Genomic DNA, 19,292 nt, shown 5'->3' on the forward strand with positions numbered 1-19,292 from the left:
TCATTGACATAGTTTTTGAATAAATAATCTTTGATCAATTTTTATAGTAAATAAACCAACCACACAAATGTGTGAAATATTATATTTAATTTCATTGGATCAACTGTTTTAAATTGTGAAATATGCAATTTGACCGTTCTTCTTATTTACATTGAAATGTCAAAGCAAATGTAAACTTTATGAGTATTGCCATTGCAGCCACGGAGACCAATTAATATTTACTTTTTAAATCCTCACCTCGGAACTCTTAAAGCCAAAGGGGCAAAGCCCACGGTCAGTATCGAAGTGTGAACAGTCCTAAAATGGTCCTTGAAATGGTAGCTATATTTTAGTAAAATTTAAGCCCAGTTGGTTCAGTAGTTTTTGCACCTATTAGTAATACACATACAGACAGACACCATTAGATTTTTATATAATATTATAGAAGATTATTTATTTATTTTGAATTAGCATTGTCATTGTATCATAACTATTTTACTAAAACCAGTTTTGACATTTTTGGAATAATGGTTTTTACGTTATACTGTATATATAAATAACTTCTTGATCAGCATCATTAAATTGTATTAAATTTACGGAAAGTAAATAAAAGAAACGTCGTTTCTTGTATTTACTTTCCGTACTGTATATATAGCCACATAATAGAACAGCCACATTACTGTACAGCTGTTTATATTTATAGAATGTTATCAGGAGAAGATAACACTAAACTACTAAAGGATTTGCTGTTTCAGTGCTTCCTCTGATATCGCAGTGGTATGTTCACGTGAGTTTAAAATTTCAGTTTACTATGATATAAGAGTAACATCGTTTTTTTCACATATCATTTATAGTGAAAAGAGGTCAAAATAGATCAGTAACAGTGAGGAGTCCAACAATGTGTTCTTTATTGTGAGACTATAAATTAAATTAAAATCCGTTATTGGTATAAAATTTATTTCTTAAACTAACTCTTAATAGCTTATGCAAAGGAATTGTAACAGTTTTTTTTAAGTTCAAGAGTGTTAAGGATTAACTTGCATGGTGATGAGTCAAGTGAAACAGAAACTATTAGCAGAACAATTTTAAAATCGATTAAATTTGTCCAAACAGTTTGATAACCAATGCACTGAAATACAAATGAATTTCTCAAGATTACTAATTCTGGTCCTTTTAGGTAAGTTTATAATTAATTAGTTGTAAAACAAATTAGTAGGACTTGTTGTTGTTGTTCTCGTGACGTTCCGGTCCAGTGTGGTTATATAGTCAATGCTGAAACCCTACTGGGCTGGGCTGAGGCTGTTTTAGGACTATGTCCTCTTCAGCCAGGAAAAGGATTGCAGCTGCAGCAGAGATATGTTTTCAAATATTTTGAATGTGTGATAACATTGGCTTTACCTCGCCAAGTTTACACAATCGTATGTTTAACAGTGCAGTTTTCCTGTTTTGGTTTTATTTCCAGAAGTGGCTCATTTAATTAAAAAAGCTAATAATAAATTATTTAAAATAACATAAGAAAGTGATCATAAAAGTAAATTATAGAAATAATTATAAACTAATGAGCAAAGTATACGTTAGATATGTTGTTTTTTTTAACATAGTTTTATTTTGTTATAGGGAAAATACTTTCCTCTGAATGTAAAAATGTAAACTCCTACTCCAAAAGAAGAATTCCCTACCAAGTAAGTACTTTGTTGTATTAATAACTGGACATCATTTTTGTTAACGTTTAAGTAGCTCTAATAGTCCTATACTCTCATACGAGTAATGTCTGTATGTATGTCTTTAATATTTATCTCGAAATCCAGCGGAAGAAACGTGATTGACAACAGCCACTGCAACAGAAAAATTCTTATTTCGCTACACAACTCATTTGAAAATTTAAAAAAATTCTTCATTGCCCTTATAGGTTGCCAAGTAACTATGTTGGTTGAACAAAATAACAAGTAAAAAGTAAACAAAAGAATTGCAACATGTGTTTATAACAAGCCATCCACAGAATACTGGCATGTATTATAAAATACAGTACTTAAGATAACTTGATATAGAGGAAACAGATGTAATATATTCACATTACCTGACTCACTTGAACAAGAATTATCTGAACCACCTGTAAAATGTTTATGTTTACTTTTAGTGAATTTCTCTATAGGTAAAGTAGCTATTACCATAGGTCTCATGGTAAATTTTTATATATGTGTATAATATATATATATATACATATATATGTCCGTGAAGACGATAACTTGAGTATTTTTGTCCGATTTTGATAAAATTTGGTTTAAAGGCGGGATAAACTTGAATGAGGTCGCGAACCAGCATGAACGGACCATGGGAACGGGGTTTAACGGAGGTTTTTATGGGGTAAAATGGGGTTTTCTCATTTTTTTCCCCTTAAAACATAAAATTTATCAATTTTTCTCCGGACCTTTTTAAAGAGCTTAAAAAACAAATAATTTAGTATATCAACGTGTTTTTGTACGGTTATAGGTTACGGAGAAAATTCAAAAAATTGTTTATTTAAAATTCCCATACTTATTCAGAATATTCTTATGGAGAATATTGTAAAATGTTATAGTTGGCTTGTTTAAGGATATATTTTGTTTAAACTTGGCAGATTTATTTATTTTATACTAAGCTATTAATATTTTAATAAAAACACACTTTATTAGTTTTCCTGTAGGAACAAACCTACTCGTTAAACATAAATGTTAATTTAATAGATTAATTGAAAATCAAGTCAGGCGAATGGAAATTTGCTCAGTCGGCAGGTTTGCTGCAGGGGGGTATTTGTATTTTTTCTGTTATTATTAAATTCAGTTTTTGTTCAAACATTTTTAAGTATCGCTTTTATTATTTTAAAACAGAAATATGCTTTAGTGGCGAAGAATGCAACATTTTAAATTATTCATACACGTTTCTACAGGATAAACATTTAATTTTACATACTATCATGACAAAAGAACTATCTACTATTAACCAAAGATTTTCGATCAACAAGCTATACTTCTAAACAAGTTCAATTAAATCACACAACTGCATGAACAGAACCTTAAACCTTCAATAAACCAGAACGTAACATCGTTCAGTTTTGACTCTTTTGATGAAACTCTTATAGATTTCAGTTTCAACTTTGTAGTTTACATTTTGTATTTCTTCTGTTATGATTAAATTCAGTTCTTGTTCTTACTTTTAGAGTGTTGCTTTTATTAGTTGAAAAGTGAAATATGCCTAGAGCAAGTCAGTGTTGATGAGTGATGAGTGTTTCGTGTTGGTGACGTTTGAGTACACTGGTATCAACTCAATGTTTCACTCTTATTTATTTAAGGGTTGGTTTTCAAATTTGTATGCACTCTTTTTCTGCCTAACAAGACTACAAGATCGTGCCACTCATCATACACTCATCTCCATTCATACTTGGCTTAAAATACCTATTTTGTATGGTCGCCATTTCATTGAGAAGTATTAAGTATTAAGTTTACACAACTTTGACAGCTGTATTTATAATAAATTGAAATTCCACTGGAACTTAAATAATAAAAACCAAAATTAGTTGTAAAACATGTGAGTTTTATCGTTATATTGCTTTTACAATCGAAATAAAGTATTATACCGAACCATGGCTCGGTTCTCCAGTACTACAAATTAAATAAACGAGCTGTTGGCCCGTCCTACGTACGGGAGTTGAGCAGTCCATTAAAAATACATTTATATCAATATGTCTATTCCTAATTCAAGCTTAGTTTAAGCAGTTCCAAATTTATTGTAAATAAAAAGCTACCAAGATGAATTAAAACTTGTGATCGTTGTTACTTTCCCAACCTTTCCTCAAAAAGTCAAATAGTAAAATCATTTTCATAAGTTTCTTTTCAAGAATTGTGAGCTTTGGTTCGTATACAGCAATGGTTATAGAATCTTACTTAATTTCTATAATCAATGACAAAATCACAGAGTAAACAAACTAACCTCATAGTTTTATAGAATATTTTATATTCAACCAGCTGTTAGTTAAACAAATTATATGACACTAAAACAAATCAAAGATTGCTTTACAAAATAATTTAATCTGTCATCCTCTTACCGAAGAATTGAACGTATCAATGATCAGTATTACACATAGTATAAATAAGTCAACCCTTAGTATGTCTTTTCATTTTGATCCAAATGCTGAATTTGTGTCACAAACGTTGAATGTTTACAACTGTTACGTTAAGCAAATTAATTATAGTCTAGAACGTTAGCGTCGGCTGCTAGACTTTGTAAAAATTAAAACTTAATTTCTAAAAAACTGGGACCCTAAACTAAAATTATGGCTTCGACATTCCCTAGTTCTTAAAATTATCTTTCTTTTAACACAAAAATCATGAAAATCTGTCAAGTGGTTGATTCAGAATCGTGAAATAAAAAACCCCTGTCACGTTTTAATATTATAGATCGGAAATTTAAATGAGCTTATACCTATCTACAGTTACTTCTTTGTATAATCCTTTTGTCTGTTTTTTCTGGACTTAAGGGGTTTTTGAACACGCCTCCACTGTTCAAGCTCTCAACATTCTAAAACTAATTTGTTTCCAATGATTATGTGCTTGATGTGCTCTTAACATACCAGAGCTTGCAGTTGGGGTAGCAAAAATAATTCTTAACTATTTAGACGTCCCATCTATATGGACCAGCTGTAGCCAATTTCTTTTTAAAAGAACGTAGTTGTGTGAGATAGTCACAGAATGTGATAGTGACTAAAACACTATTTTCTACTTTATTTTTGTTGGTGTCCAGGTTGATGGGTCATAACAGTTGCTATAGCTCACAATAAGTCATTCCATTAGTTCCAATTGTTAAAAAAGATTGTGTATTCGACAGAAATCAGTAATTTAGATCAGCTCAATCTGTCGGTGGCTCACATCAACTACGACAATTATGGTTAAAAAAATTTCTACAAATTGAACATGGGGATGGAATTTCTAGTTGTGGTAATAGTCAAAGCTATTATTTAGGAGATAAAATTGTATGTGAAAAAGACTAATCTACGGATTTTCAAAATGATTTTGTAAATACTTAAAACAACAGTTACGAAGTTTCAGTTGAACCCGTGCATAGTTTGGATCTTTGTAAATATTTTACAGTTTATTTTAACTCGATAAACACTTTAATAATGCCAGGAAGTTATTTTTTGTAGGACAATGTTTACGTGGTAAACAGCGGACGGGTGGACTAAACCGTTTTTGGATAGAACATACCCGATTCAATAATCTATTATATATATTGACATTTTTATCCATAATTGTATCACTCTCTTCTTAACATTAACCACTACAAATACGTCTAGCGATGTATAAAAAGGGGTATAAAGGGGTGTCAAAACTGTTTATTCTGTTTATTATAACTGTTGTCCCACGAACTGTCTGTTTTAGGTATCTGTTGAGGTGGACAGTGACTTCAAATGTACAGGAGCAATCATCAATGTGTACTGGGTAGCAGCCGTCTCTTCCTGTCTTCAGAAGTAAGGGATTTAACGTGCTTTTCAAAGTATTGATTTATTTAATAACTAATAATTAGTAAAAGTAAACAGTTGGGTACAGCGTTCCTAAAACTTCCCCTCCCAATAAACTGTATACTTATGATGAATTTCTAGCACACATTTAAATTTTATGTACAAGATTGAGGAAATGTTTCCTAACACAAGATAATTTTTATTAAAAAAATGTTTCTTCAGTTAATTAGGATCCTTAACGACTATCACAATCCGCTAATACTATAAACTCGTGACACCCGGTAGTGAGAGTGTTAAGTTTGAATCATAAGTTTCTTTTAAAAAAAATATGGTCTTATTTTTGTTTCCTAACGTACCAATGAACTAAAAAGTATAGCTTCATGCTGAACGTACGTAATAGTAGTTTACGCAACGATTTCGTAGTATTAACGACACGAGTAGAAATTTAAGGTACGAGCCTTGGCTAATGCCTTAAAAACTTCTGAGTGTCGTTAACACTATTTACGCGAGTTACGTACACCTTTGACCATTTTTAATTACTAATAATCACTACTCATAACTCCTAAGAGAGTTATGTTGGTAATGAGAGGTTTTTGTTTATAACCTCTCACTGCCACTGACAGTGATGCAACGAAACGTTGTACCAAAACATACTCCTTGTTTTATCTATGATAGGACTTTGCCAATGGGTTGAAATTTTAATGAAGTAATTGAGCCTTCGTGGATTTCGAGTAGTTATTGTTCATCCTATAACAAAGCAAGGTTGATCCGCAGTGCTTCTGCCAATAAGGTGATTGTAAGGGCCGCCACGAGAGCTCCCCTCTGGCGGGGATCAGCACACAGAGTTCAGCAGCTAGTGACGTCCCCCCCTTGTAGCTCAGGTCATCTCATCTTGTTAAAGGTTAGATTTTGAAAGTATACCATTCTTGTTCTCTGTAGATGCTATCATTGACTATTGGATACTGAAGTAGACATCCCATTATAGTTATCATTCCATCATTAGCTGTCGCCATTTTAGTTTTTTTGAGAAAAGGACGTACAGTCACAGAATTCGCTAGTGTCTAAAATTCTATTTTACAATTTTTGTTGTTGCTGGCCATGTTTTGGTGATGGATCATAACAGTTGCTATAGTTTGCCAGAAGTCATCCCCTAAGTTTGACTTGTTGTTTGTTTGTGTATTTGACAGAATTTAGTAATTATTAGTTCAGCACAATCTGTAGGTGGCTAACATCAACTACGATGAGTTTGATAAAAAATCTGGCTACAAATTTAACTTGAGGATGAAATGTCTAAGTCAAAGATACTACTAACTGTAGAAACTCCTGTGTTCTTTAATTAGTGGTGGTAACACTGTACTAAACAGTTTTCTGAAGTAACGAATATAAGTACGATTTTTTCTTATTGTTTTCACCCCGTTATAAGACGTGGTAATGCTGTGTCAGTTTGAGATTATAATTATTTAAATGAACAGGAAACTCAAACTGTTTCAAATAAAAATGTATTCCAATTCAATAGTACGATATATTATTTTAAAATTTAATAAAACATTGATGTTTTTACGATATCATACTAATGAAAAATGGGGAAAAGTAGAAATCGTACTTCAAGTGTGCAAGACCTTTCTAACCATCTTAAATTATAAGTGTTTTATTTATCTACTTAGTCTTGCAACCTTAACCTTATATCTTATGTTTCCGTCGCATTAATAACTTGGTGTTTCCCATATAACATCCCTTATATTTAAACTTTATTTATAACAAGCCTCCAGGATTGATTAAATAACATAAATAAAGTTACTGACCTGTCATCAATCAATCCTATTGATTCTAGTGGATTACAAGTTTCAGGGTTTTAACCCCATTTTCTAATCCTTTTGACCCTGGTTTTTCCTTGGCCGGCCTCGTGTATTGTACATTTTGTAAAAGTAAATCTCTCTTTGTGTTTGTGTGTGTTTATTCGTTATGTGTAAAGTGTTTTTTTTTAATTCTACAACTTCAAGTGCTGAGTAATTCAAGTTTGAAGAGAAGGAATTTAAATAAATTGGAAAATGGGGTTATAACCCCGAAACTAGTAATCTACTAAAATCAATATAATAATTGATTGACGACGGATAAGTAACCTTTAACCGTTTGTCGGGAGAACCCACCTTCCCTCATGGGTATTCGAGAATGTGAGATTGAGTGGCTTTATACCATCCCCTTACAACAAACTTCAAGATGGCAAAAACGCCAAAATAAAAATGTAATCATCTATGCCTAGGGATTTATAAGAAACATTTCTGTTCTGATAGTTCAAACCATAATCGGCAAAACAACAGAAACCATGGCACCCTATGTGACCCTGTTTGACCGTGTCATTTCAGGCTTGATAATGGTTGGATTGATGGTTATAGATTTGTAGAATAACTTGCGAAGTAACTAACAACTGTACTCATACTTCCAGGTGTTTAACAAATTCAAATTCAACGGAAAGACCCGGCCAGTGACGATGTTGCCGCGTACACCCTCTTCAGGAGACATCGGCTGGGAGTCTACGTGGCCTTGTATTCAGGTTGTTAACATTGTTTGTTTTCAAAACGTTAGTTATCTCTCTTAAAAGTATTTTCAACGTTGTAACTATTTTTAGTGGATTTCCCATATCGAAAACGGTAAGAATTATAGAAAAGCTTAAATGCTTAATTAAAAGCTTTAAACATTCCTTAATTTTTTGTGGCAGTTAAAAATAGGAGTTTTGTTTTCCGAAATTCAGTTACCATTTTCCAATATGGCGGCCAACTTTGAAATTTCTTATGGAACACCCTATTATTATGTTTATAGTTTAGTAGTTAGTAAAACGATCTAGAGAGAAATTGGGAATTTTTTGTTTTGAGGGTCAAAAATGAGCAGAAAACCCATTTTTTATTCCATAAACCCCCCCCCCCTTAAACCCCCGTTCCCATGTTCCAATCATGCTGGTTCGCGAACTCATTCAAGTTTATCCCGCCTTACACCTTTAAAACAAACTTCATCAAAATCGGGCAAAAATTACTCAAGTTATCGCGTCCACGGACGTATATTTTTTAACGTGTTTTTTTGTTGTAATACAATTATTTAGTTTAGAGCTTAGATTGATTGAATTTCTGTGCTTAGAATTAAAAAGTGCAATAACTTAGAACAATCTTTACAATACTTTTAGACTGCTGATATTTTTAACTCTTCCCCCGATCATGGATCTATAGTCTATTCGGGGGAATAATTTCTTGTACTAGAAGATGTATTGTAATGATTACCGTGCCACCTACGGTAATAGCTACTTCCCCATAGGAAAAATTCACTAAAAATGTCTTCCTTTATTTTTTTTTTTTTACTTTTCTTTACTAATTCAAAACCCATTTATTTTGACATATTGTAACTTCTAATTAGCATTTTTCACCAAGTATCCTTTTGGTTTGCTGTTATAAAAAAACTGTGAATACAAATTGTAGAGCATAACACCCTCTTTCAAATACACTAAAAAGGTTTACCTAAATATTTTGGCTATCCTACTCAAGAACCAGTATAAACTTTTGCCACATTTTCACTCAGTCAATTTCAATAGTCAAATTCAACGGCACTCGGTCGTGTTTGTCACATTTTCCATAAAGTTCCAAAGTTTTTTTAACGTTGTGGATATAGTAGTCTGGATCAATCAATAGTTAACATTACAACTAGATTTACAGGTGTTCAAGTTCATCTTCAATAACTGGTAGTGTATTACTGCACCCAACTCCTGCACAGTGTCCGCACATTTGAGACCAGGATAAGGCGCTTCTTCGGCACAAACAATACTTCTCGCAATTGCCTGCATGAACTGTGTATACGATACTCCCTGGTGTGGATTAACGTCCGCACTAGTGAGTACTACGACTATCCGCAGAACTTCTGCGGATAGTCGTAGTACTCACTACAGAACTATCATCCTGATAATTACACCAATTAGTTAATACCAAGGTAAAAATGAGGTTCGGATTCCCCTATAAACTGTAGTTCCCTTAGTTGCTATTAGCTGTATGGGATGTTAATTTGTTAATTAATAGCCTTAAGACACAGAGCTGTGTCTAAGGAACATGTCGGCCTTAGTCACTAACAAGATCGACTACAAGATCACAACACAAGACAACAAGATCACACAAGACTACAAGATCGTAACACTCATCCTACACTCATCTCCATTCATACTTGGCTTAAAATACCTACTTTTTATGGTCGTCATTTCAATGAAAAGTATTGATAAAGAAGTACTCCCCAGCTGCTGCAGTATCGTCTTGAGGAGTATCTTCATGTATCTTCAGTATCTTCATGGAATATATAATACTGACGAATTCCTTAAGTCCTGCATTGTCTTGGAGCTTCTTCCAAGCTCCTTTCTTTCCCTTGTTCAGAGGTTGTACCACAACCTTTGAATGCTTGTAGCAGGAAAAGAAAATGTCGTAACTCGCCTAAACCCTCTTGCAGTTTCCCAATATTGAAAATGCGTTCAGGTTTGTTTCCTTTGGCAGGAATGAGAATGAATACGTTGCATCCAGCGAAAGTAATCTACAATACAAGAAGATCTGTGCCTTGTCCCACTAGTACCAGAGTCTTGGTAGGGGCAATATGCAGAGCTGTTGAAACAATGAGAGTGTCTGCGTCAGATGTAGCTTGAGAGACCTGGCATCCCGTGGCTGTGAGGTATATACTTAATAGTGCAATGAATCTTGATTTGTTGGTGGGATTAGCACGGATCACTTTTTGAAATGTCGGTATTACTAAATCATCCTCTACAATCATATCAACGGAAGCAAACGATCCAGTTCTTCTTTAATGTTCAGAGTATTTGGTGCTTGATTCCTCATACCCGTCAAAAATAATATTGCATTGGCCATATTTTCTCCTAACAAATTTGAGGAGTAATGGTTGCACATCTGCATGTATGTGCCGAAGCGAATCCTTTTAATGTGGTGTATTATGTAGCCTCCGTCGATTGTGTAATATGCGCCATGAGGAACTTATTGGTCTTCAGATGGTCCATACTGGCCAAGTAGTGGAACTAACGAAACAATATAACAATTTATTTATAACAATATAAAGTTGTCATATGTTAGATATATGTTATAATGTTGTGTATAATATTTTGTCATGTAAAATTAATTGCTGATTTTTATGTCTGTTACACTAAATGTTACTATGTTTCACTAGGAATTGAGACTGATAAAAAATATCAATACAATATCAGACTAAAATATTGTTTGTAGAAAGAATCAAATAATAAACTAAGTAAAAAACTTTGTTTTTTATTTTTAAATATATTTTCAAGATAGGCAAGTGTTTAGATTGAAAACAACAGAGAACTGGCAGCATTGGCGGCTGTGACGAAAACGGCTGGGCCGCCGGCGCGGCGACCGGCGCGGTCGCCTGAGCAAAAATATATCGAACGCTTCTATTGGATAACAAATCATAATATCATTTCCTTTCTACGTAACACAATAATGTTTGAAGTACTAAATGACCAGCAATGACGGTTCCAAGTAAGGGATATAGGTAGCTATCGCCCCCTCCCCCCCCCCACCCACATTGGACCCTGGAAATAATAATTTTTATTATAACCTGTTACAAAATGGGCACTCACTAGGAAAAATGGAGGATAGTCTAGATATTTTAAAGAATTGTAAGAAAGGATATGTAATGAATGCTTGGGAAGAATTATTGTATATTTATAAGGAAAAATGTAAAGATAGAAATAGGTTGATTAATGAACAAATACATTTTGATTCCAGTTGTACTTATAAAAATGTATTGGCCGGTGCTTCCGGTAGCCAATAGGGTATAAGTAGGGACGCCATTCAAGATTCTTGTCATTCGCCTATTGGGTCTGATGATGATTGGAGTGTCCAATCGAAATTGATCACCACTTACCATCTTTTTTGTATATTTACCGTCTTGTGAGTAACAGTATAAGCGTAAATATATGTTTTAAGTGTTATAAGACGTTTCTTTTATTTACTTTCCGTAATAATTTTTAAACTTACATTCCGTAATAATTTTTAAACTTACATTCCGTCATAAAAACTTAACGGAGGTTCTCGGACTCAGTTCTAGACGTTAAACTGGCTTTAAAAACCACAAAGCGGCTTTAAAATAGTAGATATTCTGGGGGAGGACCCTCAAGCCCCCCCCCTGGTGAAGAACACCCCGGTTAGCCCCCCCCCTCTTGACAGGGTCCTAAAACCAGCATTGGTAACCAGTTACATAGCGTGGGTAGTGCTAACAAAATCTGTGAATAGTGTGTTCTCTCATATTATATTATGTGATGATAAAAGAATATCTGGCAATAAACCTTCATATCCTGGTAATGGAGTTATGTCGGTCGTCAGTTTTCAAGCCGTGCACGCGCTCTAAATGTTTTCGTGTATTCGTGTTTTCGTGTGTCCGTCCTGTACATATATGTGTATTATTTATTCAACCCTTGACGCAATGCAAATGAAGAAAACTCGTGTTAAATGTGACAAGACTATAGTTTAGTGTACCACTACGCAACTGACGATGGAGTCATCTCCGAAACGGCCGTAGTGGAATATTACCCCTGATTGCGTTGACGGTAAGAACCATAGACATTATTATTATATTTTCACGCAATCTGCCACACTCACGAATATGATTTTTTTTATAGTTTTATTGTACAAAAATTATATTCGATGACTGTGGAAAATTGATAACATGATTTATAAGGTTAGCAACATTCATTTTTACAGATTCAAACTTTATTTTACATTATAAGCTTTGTTTTTATGTTAAGAGTTTTTGCATGAGACATTTATGTCAAAAAATCTATTTTATTCGATTTGAATAGTAAATTTTGCTACATTTATAAATTTTACTAGCTGGCCCGATAGACGTCGTCCTGTCCTAATGGGGGTTTATGTCAAATGTTCGTTCATTTTCAAGATAAGCTCTTTCGAATCGCTCAATCACGTCCTGGTTGAAGTTCGTTAGCCACGCTTACTCGCCTTTAGGTAGAAGCTCGTTCGCTGCGCTCACTTGCCTTCAGGTATAGCTCGTTCACTACGCAAACTCGCCTCCAGGTTGAAGTTCGTTCGCTACGCTCACTCACCTTTTAATTCCAAATTAGCTGTTGTCATATATGTCAAAAAATAATAGTGTTGTACCCTGTTGGTAAACCTATTAACTTTTTAATGCTATTGAACATCACAGAATCAAATTGTTTAGTTTAGCCAGCTGTTAAGATTCTTTAATTCCATTTAAATATAAGTACTCATAAGGTTAACATGGGAAACTTCAGAGCCACTGGGGCGGAACCCTTTCGACGGATCTGCACCAAACTTTACACAAACCATCCTTGAATAATGCTTAATAATCCCTGAAAGTTTCATTCCAATCTGTCAAGCGGTTTTGGAGTCCATAACGTTAATATATATATATATATATATATGTACAAACTTCCTCTTTTATAAATATAGATTTATGTTTGTAAATATATTGCTGTGGGCTTTATCTACCCTTATTTTTCTGGTGATATCCAGGACTCATCATATACAGTTAGACACACACACGTACACACATCACACGCAATCGTCCAGGAGATCAAGTACGTCAAAAATATTTACAAATGAATAATACCTCACCTAAAAGCATGTCATTTCACAAAAATTATTTATGTTTACGGAAATGAGGTTTTCATGACAAAAAATATGGTTATTGTAAAGAAAAATACACATCTCTCTCCTACAACTTACAACTTATATATTTAAATATATATACTCCCAAGTAGCACACATCGTTGGCCCAACGTTGGGAAATGGTCGGCACGGTTGGGAAATGGTTGGCAGAATTTTTAACGATTTGCCAACGTTGGCCCAACGGAAACTGGTATTCGTTGGCCCTACAAAGGAAAGAATCGTTGGGCCTTCGTTGGGCATTCGTTGGGTTTAAGTATAAAACATTCTAAAACGAATTTTAACAAATTGATTTATTTAAAAGTACATAAATGTTATGGCAGCAGAATATAAGACAAATATTGTAAAAATTTGGATCAATAATGAATGTAGTCAGATGATGTTGTGATACTAGATACAGTGGGGAACACCTGCTTAACATATAATAATTATTATAATTCATTTTTTTAAATATTCTTTAACTTATTTAAGCAAGTTTTTAATAGTTATAGAGAAAAGATTATTAATTATAAAACAATCAATTTTATAACAGTAGCCTACTAATCTAATGGTAATTAAATAATCTATATTCAAATACTAGTATCCTCTCCAACTACCAGAAAAACAATTCAACTACTTGAGGCCTAAACAGATTAACAGAATCATATTATACTGCAGCATCAAAAATATAAAGTATTAATTATTGTGACCATTGCACCTGTCGGCTACTCTTTCACCACTTGAAAACACTCTTAATCAACAAGCACAGTTAGCTCAGAGGTGAGGCATGAGGCTCACAAGTCGAAGGTACCGGGTTCGAGACCCGTCCCGGCCAAAAAATTTTATCTCATTTTATTTTCAAAATAAGTTTTTATGAACTATTTAATCAATTTACTCAACTCATAATTATGCTTTTCATACAAAATCTTTATTATTTTGTGTTTTTTATGTTTATGCCCAATGGGATGGTTGGCCCTTCTGCAAAAATTGGTTGGTTGGCCAACCGTAAGACTGAGTGCCAAAACATACCGTTGGCCAACGATCGACAGAAACGTTGGGCCAACGATTTGCCAACGATTTTTGCTACTTGGGCTACTCTCCTTGACTCTACCACAATTGATTCTTTACAAATTTTGGTTGCCCCTGGGTTGGAAGAACTAGTTAATAAAATAAACAACAGAGCGTTTGGCAGTGATGGAAGCTTGATGTTAAAATGGAAGTTTTGTGGGCCCTGCAGAATAAAATTATTCCCAGAGATCCTTAGGGGACGTTCCTGATACTGCTTGACGTTCTTCCAAGCTGAAATAGATCTTAAAAGTACACTGAATTTACTTTGCTCACTACCACACTAAATCTAGTGTTGCACTTTCAATGTGAATCTTTTGTAGTGGCCTTTTGTTTACTGTATTTCACTAAACCTTTATTGAATGAATTTTAATGCTAATAATGAAATACCAAGGATATTAAGAACTATAAAATGTATAACAATTCTATTTATTGACCCAAAATGACAAGAATGACAGCCGATATATGGATTATCAAAAAAGGATGTATTATTTTTGACTCTAATAACAATAAATGTGCGTCAGATCTCAGATTCTGAGTGCAAGAATCATAAATATATTTTTTTTTATTGTGAATGTACCCCTTGAGAGAGAAGTGTGTGGCACGGTTACACACCGACTCCAAATATGTCAACTGAGGTGTGAAATTTTACGTTAATTTGAGATGACCAGTACTTGCAAATCCTTTCGTTGGCCAACGACTTAAAAAGTGAAGAGCATGTCTCGTAGTCCAACCTGGTTAAACAGTATTTCAGTTTGAACGCAGTAAAATGTGATGAAAGATTGCTAATGATTTTATTGCTAAAGAGTACTATGGTGGTTCATCTATCATCAAACACACGCTACCCCAATTAACACTTCCGTGTCTAGTCGAACCTGCTGCATATCTCAACTTTCAATACTACTTTATTTCCCCAAAATCAAAATAATGGCTGTTGCACTCTTAATTAATATTCGATTGAATATTGTAGCAAAATTAAACAATAACTCTGTTTACGAATATGTAGCAATAAAATAATTTACAATTTACATTAAATACAAATATAAAACCCTGTACAATTTAATTAGTTCGATAGAATAAGATAATCACAGTTTGCTATATAATACTGATTGACTTGCTAAAAATGGATACTAAAATTTTCAATTTGAACTTGATCTTGAAAACATGTGCTTTTATAACAAGATATAACAAACTATAACGGGAAAATTTTACACATGTGCGACTCACTGAAACTATAACTATTACAATATAAAACAATGATTACTTACAAATTTGGACGTCCGACACTTAATAACACACAGGGGGTAGGATGGCAAAACTAAATTAAGTGAGCTATTCCAAAAAACGCGATTGATTGGTTTCGAACGTGAAATTTCCAATGGCGGTCTGTATTAGTCCAGGGAAACACTTACCGGCGAAACCGCCGAGCGCCGGATCCGGTGGATCCGCCGGAGGTTGAGGGTCAGAACACACTTGTTCCGGCAAAAACTATTTTTCCGGAGCCGGCGACAATAAATAGAGTGCAATGAACTCTGAATGAGTTTTGTATTACACTAGTACAGTTCTAGTACAGTTTAGTATTAGAAATGGAGCTGTCAAGACCTCAAAAGTTGGCCTTGCTGTGTTTGATCCACCACAGAAGGAAGAGAAAACACCACCGAACTGTTTGAGTGCATCCTATTCTGGAGATCAGACAGCTACATGGAGCTTTTTACACTCTATTTTTACAGTTGAGAAATGAATAAAATAAGTTTTTTAATTATTTTCGAATGTCTGTCCCCTCATTCGACGAGCTACTATCGAAGATTACAGTGCAAATACAAGGACAAAACACATACATGAGACGCTGGAAAGGCTGAAATCAGTGCGGCACAAATTTGTCGCCAGCTGCTGCTGTCCCTCGTTTTGATTTTGTCTTTGTAAATTTCCAAAGACCTATCACAAAGTTATGGTTTCTCATGAACCAAACTATAAAAAAAAAGTTCGGCCGCTTAGAAAACGACCTGCGCGCTAATGCTAAACCAATGCTGGAGGAGGTCGCTTTCTAAGCGGCCGAACTATAATATGTAAATCCATATCAACATCTACCATGATGATATAGAAAACTAAACAGACTAAAAATAAAAACTAAATGAACTAAATAGCAAAACAAAACTAAATACACCACTTGGACACTGCATTAAAATCATAAACAACCAAACCTCGAGGGTTGAACCACTACTGAGGAGTGGGGTCAGTGGCAGTCCGGCTGTTTCGCTGGTAAGTGTGTTCATATCCATAAGGCACCATGCCCCCGGGGCTAATGTATTCTATAGCCCCGCCATGCCCCACTACCCACTGCTCCGGCGAAACCGCCGATCCGGCGGTCCGGCAAGGTAGAGAATATCCGGCGGTTTCGCCGGAGCATTTTCCCGCCGGATCGGCAGATTGGCCGAACCGGAGAAGTGTGGCCTGCCCCATGCCTTCCTGTGTATCTCAACTTGCTCCGGCGCCGCCGGATCCGGCGTCCGGCGGCTTCGCCGGTAAGTGTGTCCCTGGCCTATCTATTAGCCGGCAAGTTACTTTATAACACTTTGTTCTCAAACAGATTTTATTACCACCTCGCGCTGCAGTTATATCCCTTCGGGATATAGGCTTAACGATTTGATGAAAATAATAAATGACCGACTAACACCGCGAATGAATTTAATTTGCACGGAACGAAGTTTAGCTCACCTAATCGCACAGGAAGGGAAGGCAACTCTGAGCTGAGCAGACGAACAGTGTCTCCGTGGCTGGGCCGGCAGTTCCCCCTTCCACTCGCATCACGTGCATTGTGGGTATGATTTGCCTATTGTCTTGTCTAATCAGCTGACTATTTGTTCCCGTCTACACATATTAATTTGTCGTAAAATACGACAAATCGGTACATTATCTTAGGGTTCAGTTTTCAGTCTATAGTAGGTTTTCCGTGCCACCTATGGTAAAAGTGTAAATTAACCTTCTTCCCTGTAGGGGAAATTCACTAAAAAAAACTTTGTGTTGCAGGTTCCTTACAATACAATTTCACAAAGACCTATCACAATCTTAGAGCCTTCATTCTGCAAAGAGATTACGACTGATCCTGAAAATGTGTGCGTATTTGGAAAACATAGGCTTTGGACAAATCCCAGCTTTTGCCAAGTTAGTACTCGTATGATAGATGTATACATAATGTCCCTTAATCAGACCTACGTACAAAAATGTAGCAATAGGTTTAATGGGCCAAAATAAAATTAAAACTAAGAGTTTGATTAACGCCTCATTGGTGAGATGGGGTTTTAATTTTTATCTTAAAAACTATTTTAGATATATTTATAATATTTTGTGCACTAATTAATTCATCAAGTCAAAAACTTATTCATAAAAAATACTCATAAAACATTCTTTCTGCTTAAAACTGCGGACATTTTAATTTGTATAACCATTGTATATAACTTATAAATTTCTACAAAATTTCCGATTTTAAGAAAAAGTTCATAGAACACTGACTTTTACTTTAGCATTTGAACTTTTCAATCAAACGACATCAAGTTTAAAAATATTGAATCATAAATATCTGAGAAATCAATTTTTTATGAACAAAATTAGGCAAACCCCTCTGCTTAAAACGGCTTTTTGCCTGGCTGTACAGTACCAAATATCATGATTTCTTAGCTGTTTATTTTACCTTTTTGAATTTGGTATCGTTTGATGTAAAATGCTAAACAAAGTAGCCTATGATCCTTTGGTTATTTCAGTTATACAAATTTTAATCGCAGTCTTTTTAAAATAAAAAATAAAAAAATCATTAGTTTTTCTGAGAAAGCATTTCACTACCGTAGCTCTAAATTAGTATGAAAATTATAAAAAAAACTTAAGTACTCTTTTAACCCATTTTAATTGTCAACCAATCAAGCTGATAATTCAAATGAGTTAAAGGGTACTAATGTTTTTATAATGTTTCCAACTATATCACAGTTCGTGTTTGTGTTAACATGATTTGTGTTCAAAAAGAGAGATTTTATACGTATTTTCTGTTAATATCCAAAGTGTTCTACGAGTGACGTGAACAGTCGTAAGTGACATTTACTTATATCTATGAATGAGTAATTACACGTTGGTTTGGTAATAAATTAATTGAAAGTAGGGTTAAGCAAAATAAGTAATTACATTTCACTGATACGAAGTAAATAAAAGTAAATAAAATAATCGCATAATCAGAATACCCAAATACGTCCCAAAAAAACCTATAAATTTCCAAAGTTCGAATAATATTCCCACATCCGGCAACACTAAAACAAAGCATGCCATACTTCAATTGATTTTATAATAGCCAAGCTTACTATAAATAGAGAACATTTATTTTTTATTTTGTTGCAGAATACCGGAGCTTTGGTGGTGGTCCAAGACCGATTGGCAGGGTTTGTCTTAAGATCTTACAACTCCACCGTAGACATTTGCCTGCAAATCATCCCATATATTCCATGGATTGTACAAATCGTCTTTGGAGGACATTAAAATGTTTTTTTAGAGGTTAGATTATTTCCCTTGATTCCGTGATTTTACAATTTCTTTTAAGTTTGAATTTGTTAGAAAAAGTCTCCAAATCTCCAAATTTTACATAAAACATCTCTTAAGTATGGAAATTGTGGTTCAAAAGTTATCACATTTTCTGTAATTTTTCTCATAAAACCTCATAGAATAACGGAAAAATCTGATTTTTTTAAAGCCTTTTCCGTTATTTATGGTCGAAATCCGATATTTCCGTTATTCTATGTGCCTTTATGGGAAAAAATTACAGAAGCTGCAATGACAATTAGGAACCATATTTTTCAGGATTTCGGCCATATAATAACGAAAAAAAAACTTAAACTTAACAATGTTGATTATTCAAATGTACTTATTGTATGTTATTACTAGCAGAGTACCCATCCTTCGTACGGGGTTGGCATAAGGATCAAATGCTTATTGCAGTTATATTCAATCTTTGCGTTTGCAATGAGGGAGGACACAGTTTGATAAAATTTGCTTCTTTTAAATTTACAGTATTCAATAGATTAACAAAAATTCACAAAATATCACAAGTT

At 34.2% G+C, this 19,292-nt stretch overlaps 1 protein-coding gene across 3 annotated transcripts; it reads left to right on the top strand.

Moving 5' to 3' along the window:
* The first annotated feature begins 750 nt into the window (after nucleotides 1-750).
* LOC128997213 (uncharacterized) lies at nucleotides 751-18,742 on the top strand. 3 transcript variants are annotated; one of them, XM_054422817.1, is made up of 7 exons: nucleotides 751-1,156; nucleotides 1,597-1,661; nucleotides 5,391-5,479; nucleotides 6,245-6,371; nucleotides 7,914-8,021; nucleotides 17,233-17,367; nucleotides 18,586-18,742. In XM_054422817.1, exons 1-7 carry the CDS (start codon nucleotides 1,120-1,122, stop codon nucleotides 18,721-18,723), a joined length of 699 nt encoding a protein of 232 aa, XP_054278792.1. In that variant the 5' UTR covers nucleotides 751-1,119; the 3' UTR covers nucleotides 18,724-18,742. The 3 variants fall into 3 exon arrangements, with proteins under 3 accessions (XP_054278792.1, XP_054278793.1, XP_054278794.1); XM_054422818.1 differs by having other exon boundaries at nucleotides 17,233-17,318; XM_054422819.1 differs by lacking the exons at nucleotides 751-1,156; nucleotides 1,597-1,661 and having other exon boundaries at nucleotides 5,405-5,479; nucleotides 6,261-6,371.
* The last annotated feature ends 550 nt before the right edge of the window (nucleotides 18,743-19,292 follow it).

Source organism: Macrosteles quadrilineatus, unplaced genomic scaffold (assembly GCF_028750875.1).
Source record: "Macrosteles quadrilineatus isolate MER2022 unplaced genomic scaffold, UCM_ALF_1.0 Scaffold_6__1_contigs__length_79288215, whole genome shotgun sequence".
NCBI classification, from domain to species: Eukaryota; Metazoa; Arthropoda; class Insecta; order Hemiptera; family Cicadellidae; genus Macrosteles; species Macrosteles quadrilineatus.